The sequence below is a fragment of the Chelon labrosus genome (assembly GCF_963514085.1).
Source record: "Chelon labrosus genome assembly, chromosome: 9".
Lineage (NCBI taxonomy): Eukaryota > Metazoa > Chordata > Actinopteri > Mugiliformes > Mugilidae > Chelon > Chelon labrosus.
In genome coordinates this window covers 25,315,978-25,331,002 of record NC_140359.1, presented here as the reverse complement: position 1 = coordinate 25,331,002, position 15,025 = coordinate 25,315,978, and the positions used below count along the sequence as shown (strand labels likewise).

Below are 15,025 nucleotides of genomic sequence, written 5' to 3'. Positions count from 1 at the left end.
TGAGTACAGTCTGCAGAGCTGTGACAATAGAGGAACAGCTCAGTGTGTAAACTGCATTCAGGCTCATGTGTTGAACAATATGCCGTTTTGCAAGAAATTTTGATTCTGCACAAAAACTAGAACCCTATCTGAGCGTGCATGTTGCATATAAATGTCGGTTTATTAACTGTTCAACCGCTGCCCTCGTAAAAACAAGTCCCGATCCAAATTTGTGCAGTTGTTTCTTTGGTTGAAGACAGAGGAACGTGAATGAGACAAGATGTGTATTTAAAGGGAGCAGGTTTAAGCTCAACAGCAGCTCCAGAGAGCTTTAAAGGTCATGCGGACTCTGTGTGCTTCAGCTGACCTTTAACCTTTAACTTAAAGGTCGAACCCTTACGGATTAAATATCACTCAACTTTTACCGACGGAGAGTCTTTCAACTTTTTCCATTTCAGAAATAAAATGAATGTTGATATTCTGCTGGTTTAAACCATATATGGTGAAGAAAACAAGCCACATTTATTGATATATTGGTATTATTAGTATAACCCTAGAATTAAACAGAAAGACAGTTTGAACAATATTGTTATAATAAAAGACGGAAACACTGAACTCGTCCTCTTCAGGTTCATTCTGATTTATTCAGACGTCATCATTCCAGTCACTGCATCACATAATAAAAGGCGTTAAGTCTAGTTGCATAGAGGTTGCATTTGGTCGTTGCCTCGTCTAGAATGCATCTTCATTCTAATTAAGGCACATGTGGAGGTAAACGGAGAGGGAAGGTCTTCAGGTTACCTTTGATTCAAAGTGCATTTGTCTTTTTTTGGCACATTTTTCGGTCTTCTAGTTTTGTTTTCTTTGTGGAATGTGTGCGTTTGAGCTTATGAAGAACAAGTTTTCAGTTTTACTGAACCACCTTCTACCCACAGAAGCATGAAAACCCTGAACCCACAAATTTGGCCCCTTTCCCACCAAAAAAAACAACAACAAAAAAAAAAATCTCTTCACATTTTTTGCATTATAAACCATTCAAAATACATTTCACATCAAGCTCAGTACGAGGCCTCAGTCCCCTTCTTCTTTTTTGGGCTCACGAGCGACTCGGTGTGTTCTCACTTCTTGGCGTGTTTCTGGCAGATGGCGACGTAATCCAACACGTCCTCGGAGGAGCCCATTGCCACGGGAGAGCGCTGGTGGATGTTCGTGGGCTGGATGTCCAGGATGTTCTCCAGGCCGGTGGAGGCCATGCCGCCCGCCTGCTCTATGATGAAGGCCATGGGGTTGCCCTCGTACAGCAGCCGCAGCTACGAGAGAGGAGAGACGTTACTGTGAGTTACAGCTTCAAAAATAACAACATCCTAGTTTAAAAAGTCTGGCTTGAAACACCACAAAGAGTTCAATCAGGAAGACTATCTTCACATCTCTCCCTTTTTTTGACCTTCTCTAATCAGCTGTGAGTTTCCAGCTTGACCGTTCACATCTTGCAACAATCTGAGTAAATCAAAAGTTGTTTTGACTATTAACTCCATGTGGCATTTTTAACGCTTCGTCTTTCAAATGCCATTTTCGCATGGGACAAGTTTTATCTGGGGACCTCCGGTAATTTGTAATAATATAATATAATATAATATAATATAAAATTTAGCCTTTAATTGTTTGCAGTTCCTGCAGTTTGACCCAATTGTTCACAGTAGTGTGTACAGTTGGAGCAGCGGGCTGCAGCCTCTAAGGACTGCACCCGTGGAGCAATTTGGGGGTTAGATGTTTGCTCAGGGCACCTCAGGCATGGACACAGCAGGAGACCACTCGATCCCGAGCTGCACGCCTAACCACTACTCCACAGCTCCCCCACAGCGGGGGTCGTCTGCAATCTTAATCTTGTGCGAATTGGCCGCATGTTTTTACTTTTCACTTAAGAATTACGAAGGATGTGCTGTAAATCAAAGTTTGGACAGATGTTAGGGTGCGACGTCGAGATGCCGCCGACCCATTCGCCCATTTAGACTGATGAAATCATTAAATCAAACATTAATGTTCATCTGCAAAGGTGGGGCTGATTTTTTGTTATTAGTTAGAATTTGCAAAGTAACTAAAGCCGTCATAAAGTGTAAAAATGTCCTCTGACTTTACAGGACGGCCGACAGCGACAGGACAGAGAGGAAGTGCCGGGGCGGGCGGGTGGCATTCAACTTCATGTTTGGCTGCATTTTGCAAACGAAATGAAGGATGTTGAGAGTGAAGAAACAACATTGTGACAGTCCTGTTTCAAGCGTCGCTCTCACAGCAAGTGAAACTCAGGCTAACGGTGTAATTAAAGGACGTCAAACCCTGGTACAATCATCTGTGTCCTAGAGAGCTTCAGAAGTCCAGCTTATTACAAAACACAGTGGCTAAAACCTACAGTGCCCAGTAGAAACATATTTTATCATAAATGAAACCATGTCTCCACCCTGTGGCAATGAGAGTAATTACACAAACGCTATTAATAAGTGTGATGCATTGATGTGTCCTACAATCTCTCCGCATGATTACTAACTATGTTCGTCCTCTGTGTCGATTGCTTTCCCCTTTTTTCACCAGCACACCAAACCAGATTAACTGCACCCAACTTTCATTTGTCGACTCGTTCTGCAATTAATCAGTTGCAGCTACTCCTGTTGCATCTTCACCGATTGGCGTGAAACACATCCCTACCGGTGCACCATTCACCTTAAAAGCACGGAACTATAGCTTTAATCTCCTCGAGTGCACGTGCAGCAAAGGTTCATGTCTTTGTTGCATTTATTCATTTTGTTCTCAATGTCATCAAAATATTCAACGCTCCAATATTTCCATTTGCAAGGTGGCAGGGGAGTAGGAGACACCTTACCTTTCCCTCTTGGTTCTTGGCGTTTCCTGGGTATAAAAAGATTCCTCCGTACATCAGCGTCCGGTGGACATCCGCCACCATGGAACCAATATAACGGGCGTTGTAGGGCTCGCTGCCATCCTGGAGAAAGTTGAAATGTTAAAGTAGCTACTGGCGCAAGATCTGCACTGCAATATAACAAGATAAAGGTAAAATACTGGGAAGCACTGGTTAGTTATGGCGTCTAATCATTTAAACTGATTAATGTTAAGATTTTAAAACACTATTTTGCTTTAAGGTGATTGTTACCTTTGGGAACTTCTTCATCTGCAGGTACTCTGTGTCAGCAGGGTTGAAGTACGTCGCGTAACCTTCGTTCACGCTGTAGATCTTGCCCCGTTTCTTGATCCTCACATCCTTATCGACCAGGATGAATTCACCGATTGCCTGATCAGCAAAGAAAAGCAGACAGGAAATTCTTCAGACACACAAGCTTTGTATAAAAATCAGGGCCCTTCGTGGGAGTACCAACCGGGTCGAGCATGAAGCAGTTGACTCCACTGCCGGTGGAGAGCACTACCATGGTGGCGCTGCCGTAGAGGGCGTAGCCTGCGGCCACCAGGTTTCTGCCCGGCTGCAGAGCGTCCTTCTCGCAGGGCTCGTGATCTGTGGTCTGAGGGAAACCACATGTGTTGTTATGGAACCTTTACCTGCCACAAAACAGGAAGGGTTCGCCACAGGGGGCTGCAGACCGCAATGAAAGAGAGCGTACCTTTTTATAAATGGCGAAGATGGTTCCGATGGAGACGAGACAGTCAATGTTGGAGGAGCCGTCCAGAGGGTCGAAGCACACGATGTATTTACCCTGGAAACAAAAGGAAATAAATCATGTTAACGGCAGCTACCAACCAGAGATGGTTAAATATGATAAAAATCACTGATGGTATCATCTCTGAAAGTGGTCAGTTTGGAAATAAATAACTCCTTTTTTTTCCTCAACTTGTTATATAACTAAACTGGATCGTCCTGTTTCTAGTTTGCCGATGGGTGATTTCAGAAATAAGATCCTAAATAAGTTAAAGCAGGTTTTTCAAGCTCCCGGAGAAAACCAGACGTTAAACTCGTCCGGTCAGGAGGAGCACAGATCCCCGGTGGTTTCCAGCAACTTTCTCCCTCACGGTCACGCTCTCTCTCTCTCTCTCTCACCCTGGTTTCTGGATCCACAATGATGGCTCTCTCGTTCTCCTCGGACACCAGCACGCAGGAGGTGAAGGACGACTTGATCATGTTGATGACCAGATCGTTGGACAGGATGTCCAGCTTCTTCACCTGGTCGCCGGTCACATTGGTGCTGCCGGCAATGCCGTAACTGACAAGACACAAAAAAACAAAAACAAAAGTGTGAGCATTGAAAACTGGCACGCAGGAAATGTCATCACTTCTGTGGACACACACATAGTTTTGTGGCTATTTTTTTTTTTTAAGCTTGCAACTGAGATAGTTCGTATTGCAAGAAAAACTTCTATTCAGCCAGCTGTACAGTTGCGCACAGAGATTAGATTGCCTGCAACGAGATGGTGATAACTAGTCTGCACTTCATGTGATTGATTTAAAAAGGAAAAGCTGCAACTGAGGCATGACGCTGCACTTCTGCACACAACAGCACGGTTGAGTAAAGTGTTGCATCAACAACAGAAGTGATTCAAAACAAAGAAAAAAGGAAAAACAAGCGATGCAACAAACTAAATGTATACATGCATATGTTTTTTTCTGTGTGGAGGTTATAGAGACTAAACTAGAAGAGTATCAGCAGCAGGAATTTAAAAAACAGAGGCAGTGATGAAATATGCACAACTGAAAACTTACTGGGAGGACATGAGTAGTAGTGTAAACACATGCCACAGCAAATCAGACATCAAATCTATCGAGGAAACAACTCCAACATCGCAAAAATGGGCGTGATGGTTTCAGGTATGAGCTTCCTGATTGGAACAGAGAACCTGAATCTCCAGCTACAGTTGTGCCAACGTGGATGCATGCGGCTGATGCCTCTGTCAGTATAGCATGGTGTGGTGTGAAAACTGACATTGACAAGCTGTCGTTACTGTGCAACCAGCAAAAAAACAAAAGCGCATCTTTTACTGTTAACTCACAGGTGAGCGATCCCAGCTTTACGCACGGCGCTGGAGATGGCCTTCACCGCCGTGCACATCGAGTTGAGCAGCGTGGTCAGCTCCCCCGTGCCCTTCGCCTTCCTGCCCTGCTCCATGAGGAAGCGGGTCACGGTGACCACGTTGGTGTCGAAGCCTCCTTGTTCGGACATGGTGGCAGACGGTGTCCCCTGCAGCCTCGAGAGTAAGAGTTGGAGGAAACGCTGCGGGACTTAAATCCGCTGCAACGCGGAACCTCGGGCGGGAGGGGGTGAAGGCGGAGGGGCCAATCCAGAGCCGCGGGAGAGGTGTGGCTCCGCTGGAAACACGAGCGGCTTTGTGCAAACTCAACCCCTCAGTGATGAAATGATAGTGTTACCAATGGAGGGATGTGACCGATATAATAGAAGGCGCACATGCCCGCATTGAAAGGGTGGTTGAGCAAGACGGGTCGTGTACTTTTCTGCAAGTGTGACAGCGATAAGAGGAGGGTGGAATTGTTATAGTTATTGTTTGAGCCACTCTGATAGTGTGTGTTTGCATTGTTCTCAACACAAGTCTGAACATTTAAAGATTTCAATGTCTGTTTTAATATTTTTGGTATGCCTATCATAAATTTGATCTATCTATCTATCTATCTATCTATCTATCTTGGTGCTTGCTCTGGGGGTAGAGATCCTGTCAAGTCTCATGTGATACTATACCAACCGCCTTCTTCAGGTCTTTTATCAGTTGTTTTTGATGGTCTAAGTCAGACGAATCTCCATGTCCGTGCTGCTGGAAAGCGCCTCCAAAAGCATGATGCTGCCACCACCATGCTTCACTCTGAGGGTATTAACTGGGGACGGGCGGCATCAGCCATTTCTCACACGGTTCAAGTTTTGTCTCGAGGCTTTAAATGCCATTTTGGAAACGACAAGCAGGCTCACGCGTGTATTTTACTCAGAGAGGCTAAATTCTGTAGCTCCTCTATCAAGAAGCGCCAGAGTCGACTCTACTTTTTGAGAAGGTTCTTAAACATCTGCCGGGATAATGTTGAGGATGTTCTACGAGTCGTTACATGTTGGGGCAGCAGGCTGAGAGTGGCAGACGCTAAGAGACTCAACAAACTGATCCCCAAGGTCAGTGATGTTGTTGGGGTGGAGCTGGACTCTTTGATCACGGTGTCAGAGAGGAGGGTGTTGGCAAGAGTGAAGGCCGTCCCACCCGCTCCACTCCACAACACACTGGCCAGTCTAAGGAGCACCTTCAGTAACAGACTCATCTGACCCAAATGCACCACAGAACGCCACAGGAGGTCATTCCTGTCTGTTGACATCAAACTTTATAACTAAAGCGGAGTGTTGGTCACTTTTAACACTCTTAAAGGGGAACTACTGTTTTTTACAACCTGGACCTTATTTCTGGCATAAAATACGATCGTTTACTCACCCATGTAACTTTTGTGTCATTTGCAGCCCTTCAGAGGATATTTAGATATCCATATAGTGGGAGTAAATGGGGCACCGAAACGCAGCCTCTAAACAACGCATTATCTGCCGAGGAACTCGTTCATTTCACCAATATTTTGTTATGATACGCTAGTGCTATTCCTCGTTGAGTCTGGAGTTACCTGTTATCATCATCTGGGGTCTGTAGATTGACCGTCAGACCCCAAATGATGTCTTCTGACCTGGATGATGTCGTCTCTGAGCGCCACGTGGACCCGCGACGGTCAGCTTGTCTACCTGTAAATATTCAGGCAGTGTGCAAAAAACTAGCAGTAGCAGGTAACTCTGGACTCAATGGGGAATAGCACTAGCGTATGATAACAAAATATTGGTAAAATGGACGAGTTTCTCAGCAGATAATGCGTTATTTAGAGGCTGCGTTTCGGTGCCCCATTCACTCCCACTATATGGATATACGCAGATCTAAATATCTCCTGAACAAATTATACAAAAGTTATATGGGTGAGTAAACGATCGTGTTTTATGCCAGAAATAAGGTCCAGGTTGTAAAAAACAGTAGTTCCCCTTTAATACGGACTCTTTCATTTTTAACCTCATACCTCTGTAAATTGTTAGTACTTGTGCAATATTTGTTTCTTTTTATGCATCTTTTATTCATTATATATTTTTATATTACTTTTTATTCAATTTATTCTATTTGACCGTGTCACCTTGCAACTGTCACTTTATAGGAGCAACAGCAACAAAACACTTTCCTTGAAGGTTTAATAAAGTATTCTGATTCTGATTGTGAGAAAGGCCGGACTAACAGCTGCTGTTCTTCAGTTTCATAATCACTGAGATCATCATGCTTCCAGGAACACTCACTCTGACCTGACCTCTTCTCCACAATTCAAGCCTACTTAACTGAAACGGGATGCACCTTATCAGTATTTGGACTCACGGCAAAGCATGTGACAAACACACAGAGTTGGGTCGCGGGGGAGGCTGGAGCCTATCCCAGCTGTCATCGGGCCAGAGGCGGGGTACATGTCTCCAGTCTATCTCAGGGCTAACACAGAGAGACAGACAAACATTCACACTCACACCTACAGCCAATTTAGAATCACCAATGAACCTAACCAGCATGTCTTTGGACGGTGGGAGGAAGCTGGAGTACCTGGAGAGAACCCACGCAGACGCACATAAGATTAATGACACTGAATGCAAAAACAAAAAAAGGACCTAGTGCGTAAATTAAATATAGGAGCTGCACTGAAACTGAATGCATTTTAGGGCCTTTTCAACTCTATAATCCAATATTTATTCTGGGGGACGTTGCAGAAAAAAACCACCTGGTGCTGTTGCAAGACTTCGCCACAAGATGACGCGCTTGGACAGTCAGCCTCATTGTTCCCAAACTTCCCAACTTCCAATTAACATTAATCCTCGAAATAATCACTGCACACATTAACAAAGACAATCTGCTAAATGTTTAATCTAATTTAAGAAGCAGAGGCTCTCAGAAACCGTTAAAATTAGTCCCTCGTGCTACCTTTGGGGTCTCTGGGACCCCGAGTGAATGGACAGGCAGATAGAGAGCATGCAAGAGGGTAGCACGAGGGTTAAGAGATGTTGATATCAATGCGCCAACCTATTTAAAGTACATTAGACAAGCCAAGAACTATATGTTTTTTCGGAAGAGAAACCAAACATTATTTTGGCTCGGTTAAATATATTTAAAAATATTGTATTTCTTACAGCTTTTCTTTCTTTTTTTTTCTTGTAATAAATGTGCTTATATATCTTACACTAGCTGGTTCTCATTAAATGCTACCTTTATCCTTACAGCCTACCTACGGAAACGTTTCCAGGCAGGGGGAGTATTTTAGAAACCGCAAAGCCAGTGTAAATATCCTGGTTGGTCCCGGCTTGGCTCTGCGCAGTAAAAGTAGGCCAAGCAGGTAAGCTACACCTGTAGCACGCCCTGACCTTCATTTAGCAGCGGCAGAGGCAGCAGGCTGCAGCAGCGCTGAGCGGACGGAGCTTGTCTTGGCACCGACTGCGCATGACCGCGGGTCAACTCGCTGCTGCCGTGTGCTGAGTGAAGCGGACAAGTACAAAGAGGCTGCTGCTGCTGCTGCTGCTGCTTGTGCTGCAAGACGGGTCGAGCCGTGTGCCGCGGGGATAAAGTGGAGTTTCTGCGCGAAGTTACCGCAGTATCCGGACGGTTTCCTATCCGAGAATTTGACTTCAAGCTCTAGTAGTTGAGTTAACAGAGACGAGGAGCTGCGTTCAAGTCCGAAAAAGAGCGTTGGAGACACTTGGCGTCGGGTAAGTTGAACGCTTTTGCTAAATCCTTCTGAAAAATGTATATATTTTTAAAGCGTTAAATGTTCCCGGTGTTGTTTTGCGCGTAAATTGGCACGCAGGTCTAATTAACTTTAAAGTTAAATGAACGCGCTCTCGGTGCGTGTTCTTGGTCAGGTGGTCCTGCAGCGACCAGACCAGACAATCCCATGAAGCGCTGCTGCTTAATCGGGGATTATGTTTAAAGTCATATGGTGTTTGTTGCACCTGCTCCTGCTGACTGTGCCAATCTGGAGCACTTCCAACCAAATAAACCAATTTGCGCCGGGCAGGTATTCCCCCAGTGAGTGCTGGGAAGCTGGAAGTGTCTCCCATGCGGCTGTGTGGGGTTGAACTTTGAGCTCCAAGTGCAGGGAAATGTGGAAGGAGCTCAACAGGAGGCGAGGGGAAGTGCCCCTGCCTCACTGTGGCAGCTCAATTATGAGGACTTGTTAGGATTTTTTACCCCCACACCCTTTTAGTAACCCCTCACTATTATATGCTCCTCGCTTGAGGTTCATTTTGAATCAGGTTTCAACACAAACAACTCCACAAACATCCTCATGTTCCTTTGCGGTGCAGGCATTTCACCGCCTCCTCCTCAAATCGTACAGTACAGTACAGTGATTGACTCCTAACAAAAGTGTCTTTATGGTCCACTGAAAGGGACTGTCATCTACTCTGACAACATACAAACGTGAGTGAAGCTGCCGGTGGTCCTATCCGGTTATCCCAACCTTACAGCGGGGTTCTCTGTCCACTCCTCCCGTCGATTCGGCACGGCACCACCTCTTCAAGGGGGCATTTTAGGGTCAGAAATGGTGCGGATGCAGACCTGGATGGTGGTCCCTATTGTGCTGGTGAAGAGCTGGGGGTCAAACAGAGGGCTCTTCATCTTCTCCCCGACCCGCACATCTCTTTAGAGAATTGATATGTCACGGAGGGAGGGAGGAAAAGAGGGAGGTGGGGGAAGAATATGAGCATTGTGAAAGAGCTTTTTAATGAAATTCTTTGGCTTCCAGTGTGGCACATTTTGGCATATCCCTGAATCCATTTTTCCACACTCGGGTATAATAAAGTACAGATTTCAAGCAGCGCTTTCATCAAAGGAGGCCAAACAAAGCATGCCTTCAGAGATGAAAGTCCCAACCTGGTGTGGATTTGGCGAGTTTGGTGACCCTTTGTACGGAGGCTTGGGGAAAATATTCACTTGTGTTAGACTGTGAAGCTTCACAAACGCCCACATTTGCCCAATACCTGTGTGTGGAGAGCCTTATTTCTTGGCTTGCCGTCTTTTGCAGTGGAGCTAAAAGTCTTGTTTAGTGCTGCACAACATAAACTGAGCACTTTTAGTGCTCATCATGGGATAAGAACAATGCAACAAATAATCATGTATTTATGAAAGTTCTTGCTGCTTAAATCTAATGTAGGTTTTTGAGAATGTAACAAGTAAAAAGTGTCAGAAAACTGGAAAAAATACCAAAATCTCTAGGGATGAACCGAAAAGTCTCGTCCCAAAAACCGAAAATGCACTTTTGGGCCTTTTTCGGCCAAGAATTACTGCGGTTGTTGCTTGCATCATCACAACATCCTGTTTCGGCCGTGTTTTTAGCCCAAAATTTTAGACTTTTATCGCCGAAACAACACGTGCAAGCAACAACCACAGCAATTTTCGGCTGCAAAAGGCCTGAAAGTGCATTTTCGGTTTTTCGGCCGAAAATTTTCGGTGCATCCCTAAAAATCTCGTCACCTTTAATGAGTTTTGTGATTGTCTCAGTTTGCTGTCATAGAAACAAACAACATGAATATCCTTTGGTTTTGTCATAGACACTGGACCAGTTAAAATCTCTTTCTTTTCCTTTTTAAAATGACTTGTTGCTCATAAAGTGTGTGTGGTTCTCTTGTTTTCTCACATTTCCCAGATATTTCTGAGCTCCAACTTTACAGTAACAAGCTTAAAGCTAATTCTGTACGTTGTGCATGTCTTAAAACCAACACATATAGCCGTCCTCGCTCTGGTTGCCCTCAAACTCTTAAGCAGATCTGGCGGAAGCGCGGCCTGGTGTCGGTTGGTACGTCGGGCTTAGCTGCGCCCTGAGTCCACATCACCGGGCCGCTCATTCGGCCTCGGCGGACATATGGCAGAGGTCTCTCAATTAACACCTCGGTGAGACGAGCCCCCTGTCCGCGACATCAAAGCCGGGCCTCCACCACTCAGATGTGTCGTCCCCCTCCGCCGCCCCCTTGCGATTCTGACTCCCATCCCTGCGGTGTTTGCTCGGAGAAAATGACTTCCACCACACGGCCGTGTTTGAGCAGTTTGCACGCCAAATCTGGCCTTTGCTTTTCTTGCGGGTGCACATTTTTCGTGGAATCCCTGCAGAGCTGTTTTCTCTGTAATTTTATGTGGAGAGGTTGCTGAGTTGTAATTTTCGTTGCGGTCAAACATCTGTGCATACTTGAGCTCTCTTGCACTTTTAGTGCTAAAAATAATACTTGGACTGCGTTAACTTGAAAAAAAGTATTATTTTTGCGTGTAACCATCTGTACTCTTATCTTTTTTTTCGTCTGACAGCATTGCTGTTGGGTAACCTTGAAGAAACCACTCTTACTGGCTTGACTGAGGGGAGCTGTTACAGCTGCTGAGGTCTTAAAGTGTGCGTTATAAAGACCTACACGAGCCTCAGAGACTGACCTGATATTATAAGATCTACTTTGAATTGTAGATCTGTTAAACAGTCAGAGCTCGCCTGCAAAAAAAAAAACCCCAAACCCTCCAGAGAACGTGCATATTTGATAAAAGCTTTGTCTGTTTATGTCAGATTACATTGGAGATATCGCACAAGTAGCCTCTGGGCATGAATCTGGGAAGTCGGGAAAAAGAAAACTAGGTCTGTGCTGCAGATTTTAAATGTGGGAGTTGCTGAATGTAATTTAAAAACAAACAACAAAAAAAGAAAGAAGGAATCAAGCTTTGGGGAATCCTACTAAAAGATTTCCAACAGCTTGGCGTTGGCTGCCAGACCCAGCACCACACTGTTTGCAAATTTGTGAGGAAGTCATTATTTGAACGATCAAAGCTCTGGCAGGGCTGCTCAGAAAACTTTTCTTTTTTTTTCTTGATGGATTTCAGAGGCTTAACCGAGTCAGAGTGGCCTGAGACGGCACGAGAAACATTTGTGTTGGCCAAGCTCTGCTTTCTCAACACTGACCACAAATATTATATTGGAGTGCAGGGTATATAATGTACGGATATAGATCTTTTTAGTTAAGGCAGACTTTTAGACGTTTAGTTTTATATTCAAAGTTGAGTATGGCTGTCCAAACCTTTAAGCCAGCGCAAGATTCCTTTGCTTACAAAACTTTTGTTGGGGAAAGTTGGGGCATTTATCAATATGCGGTCTTGACGGTATATGTGTTCTCCTGCTACCCAAGTAATGTCCAAATACCCCATTGCATTAGGAGGTAAATTGGTTGGAAAATCGGGTCTCCTAGAATGCATGTCAATGGCGTCATCAAGTACGCTGCTCTTCCGAATTACCAAATTACCAGAGTCAAACTTGCAAAGTCCAGAGTTCATGTCCTTGATATTGATAAATGACCGTGGTCTGGAGTCATACACTTGAGAACTGAACATGCTCTAGCAAAGATCTGCCAATCAAATAATTTTGGCGGGATTTATGTGGACATGGACACAAGAGTAACGGCGGCTGATTGGTTATAGTGCCATCCAGTTGCGTGCAGAGGTATTTTCATTGCATCTTATAATGAAATCCATTTTTGCGTGTTGCTGTACTGGCTACACCAGGCTAAAGCCATTTACGCCACACAGTTTTCTTGATGTACGTGCTAAGCTTGGGTTATGCATTGGGATGTCACTTTAATTAGTTTATTTATCAGGGGAAAAACACTTAAATTAACACTAATACTTTAAAACAGGCAACAGGAATTGGTTGCCATTGGGACAGAGCTAGCCTATCCCCAATTCAAATCTTTATGCTAAGCTAAGTTGGCTAGATAGTGGCTGTAGCTTCACCTTTAACATATTAGCGCGAGGTATTTACACACCAGACCTGTATTTATTGTATGCATTTTTAAGAATTCGTTATTCAGTAAAACTTTCAAGGCACAGAAACCTTGCAAACATGATCTAACATGTCGTACCAGTTATCCAGATTGTTTCCAGGTCTATTTCAGGATGCTAGTGGTCCAGTTGCACACAATATTGGAAACCACACATTGAACATGAACGGCGGCCTCCAGTACATAACGCAGTTTATCAGAAACCGTGTTGGATAGTGACGTTTGCATGCACAGTGGGTGCATGGTGAAAAAGCTTGGAGAGAACTGGACCTCTTCCAAAAGCTTAAACGATGGTGGTGCATTTTGGATTTGGCGTATAAACAATTTTGTGTATCTATAAGGCAAAAGTATAAGTTGGCAAATTTCTCTGTTAAACCCTTTTAATGTAGGTAAGAAGATGTCCTTTCCCCTGGTAATTGTTCCTTTGCTAAAATGGTATAAAAATGGATCCTTAAAGATATTGTAATTGTAATCTAGAACTTTTTAAATGTTCACGTTTCAAATGACTAACTTCGACTGTGGCTTGTTACATAGCTCTTGTCCTCCTTTGTGTCCAAAAGCAGCTTAATGAGCGGAAGTTGTTGCTGATGGTGGATCTGATAACCTCTAATGCCTTTAAGGCATGAGGAGATGATGTTCTTCTCCAGTTGCGAGCTAGTGTCTCACTTATGAAACTCTTAAAGCTCACAAACAATCCTACTGAATGTCAGAATATGTCCACCAAAGATTTATTTATGTATTTATTTTTTTTGGCTTCCTTGTAACTCAGAGAGACCTCCTTCATATCTTGTTCCAACTGCACGCAGACTTGGAATATGATTCACTCCTGCGTGCTTCAACTTGTGTGAGGTTTTTGTTGGGTAGAAAAGTTGTGGTGGTAAACATGAGTAGAGGCATCGCTCGGTGTGGCTTGGATTAACCCTGGCTAAACCTTGAAGTGTGTTTCACAAAGATGTTTTGTTTCCCGGTATGTTAATCCCTTTCCCCCATTCATGCTTCCCCTCAGTCACCGTGTGCTCTTTAGTGCCCTTAAGATCAGAGGTGATCTATAAGAGCGCATTAAATGAGTTTTTGCTTGTCTGACTTACCTTCAGTAACCATTTCCTTGACAATATTCTACTCACTTCACTATGGTCAGAGTTTTATAAAACCTTGACCACACTCTGATCAATGTGGTTTACACAGTCTGTAGGTACAATTAAATGGTTTCAATAAAGGATTTCTTGGGCTCATTAACTTGCTGCTTTCCTGCTAATGGGACAATCCTGTGAATGAAATTAATTACACGGAAAGACGTCCACATGAAAAGGCGCCATTCTTGGCGAGGCGCGCTATAAATGACTGTTTTGATACGCTGACCATAATGGGAGGAGTGGCAGGAAAAAAAGAAAACCGTGTGATAAAGCAGGGAATGCCAAAACAATCAATTACCTTTCAATGCCTTGCCCTTGCTTCAAGGGGAAAGGAGGTGGTTCACTTTTCTTTAGGGACATATTATGATTTAAGAGTTCTTTACTGGCAATATATAAATTAATATGTGTGTTTTTAGGCATCGGTAGATCCACATGAAATGTGCATGAAGGGAAAATGAATCCTTGTAAAGACTTCTTAATGCTGCCGTTCTGCTTTAGACAAAAATCTGGACATAAATTACATTTTTGTGGAGATTACTGCTATGTAAACGTAGGGATTTTAAAAGGCTGGATACTTTAGTGATCATTTCATAAAGTACTTTATGTAAAAAGTTAAAGTACAGTAGCGATTAGGGATGTCCCTATGTCCTCTGTGGTTGTTGCTTGCATCATCACAACATCCTGTTTCGGCCGTGTTGTTTTATTTTCGGCCGAAAATTTTCAGACTTTTATCGCCGAAACAGGATGTTGTGATGATGCAAGCAACAACCGCAGCAATTTTCGGCCGCAAAAGGCCCGAAAGTGCATTTTCGGTTTTTCGGCCGAAAATTTTCGGTGCATTCCTAAAAATCTCAGCACCTTTAATAAGTTTTGTGATTGTCTCAGTTTGCTGTCATAGAAACAAACAACATGAATATCCTTTGGTTTTATTATAGATACTGGACCAGTTAAAATCTCCTTTATTTTCCTTTTTTAAACGACTTGTTGCTCATAAAGTGTGTGTGGTCCTCTTGTTTTGTCACATTTCCAAGATATTTCTGAGCTCCA

General features: G+C 43.8%; 2 protein-coding genes across 2 annotated transcripts in view; one reads left to right on the top strand and one right to left on the bottom strand.

The window, feature by feature from the left end:
• Window positions 1-560: 560 nt before the first annotated feature.
• fbp1a (fructose-1,6-bisphosphatase 1a) lies at window positions 561-5,221 on the bottom strand. The gene is made up of 7 exons (XM_084551219.1): window positions 4,987-5,221; window positions 4,040-4,202; window positions 3,606-3,698; window positions 3,366-3,506; window positions 3,143-3,280; window positions 2,855-2,974; window positions 561-1,289 (listed from the first exon to the last, which is right to left on the bottom strand). Exons 1-7 carry the CDS (start codon window positions 5,154-5,156, stop codon window positions 1,098-1,100), a joined length of 1,017 nt encoding a protein of 338 aa, XP_084407345.1. The 5' UTR covers window positions 5,157-5,221; the 3' UTR covers window positions 561-1,097.
• Window positions 5,222-8,208: 2,987 nt separating this feature from the next.
• The window catches only part of kank1a (KN motif and ankyrin repeat domains 1a), a 62,066-nt gene continuing 55,249 nt past the window's right edge, over window positions 8,209-15,025 (top strand). The window contains exon 1 of the mRNA XM_084551903.1: window positions 8,209-8,747. The gene's annotated coding sequence lies outside the window, so the exon portion shown is untranslated. The remainder of the gene's footprint in view (window positions 8,748-15,025) is intronic.

What these genes read in the sequence shown, in the direction of transcription:
- fbp1a (XM_084551219.1), bottom strand. Translation starts at nt 5,156, where the DNA reads ATGTCCGAACAAGGAGGCTTCGACACCAACGTGGTCACCGTGACCCGC. An exon ending in TCTTCGCCATTTATAAAAAG is followed by an intron (nt 3,507 to 3,605) that starts GTACGCTCTCTT and finishes GGTTTCCCTCAG; the next exon opens with ACCACAGATCACGAGCCCTG. An exon ending in AGATGAAGAAGTTCCCAAAG is followed by an intron (nt 2,975 to 3,142) that starts GTAACAATCACC and finishes AACTTTCTCCAG; the next exon opens with GATGGCAGCGAGCCCTACAA.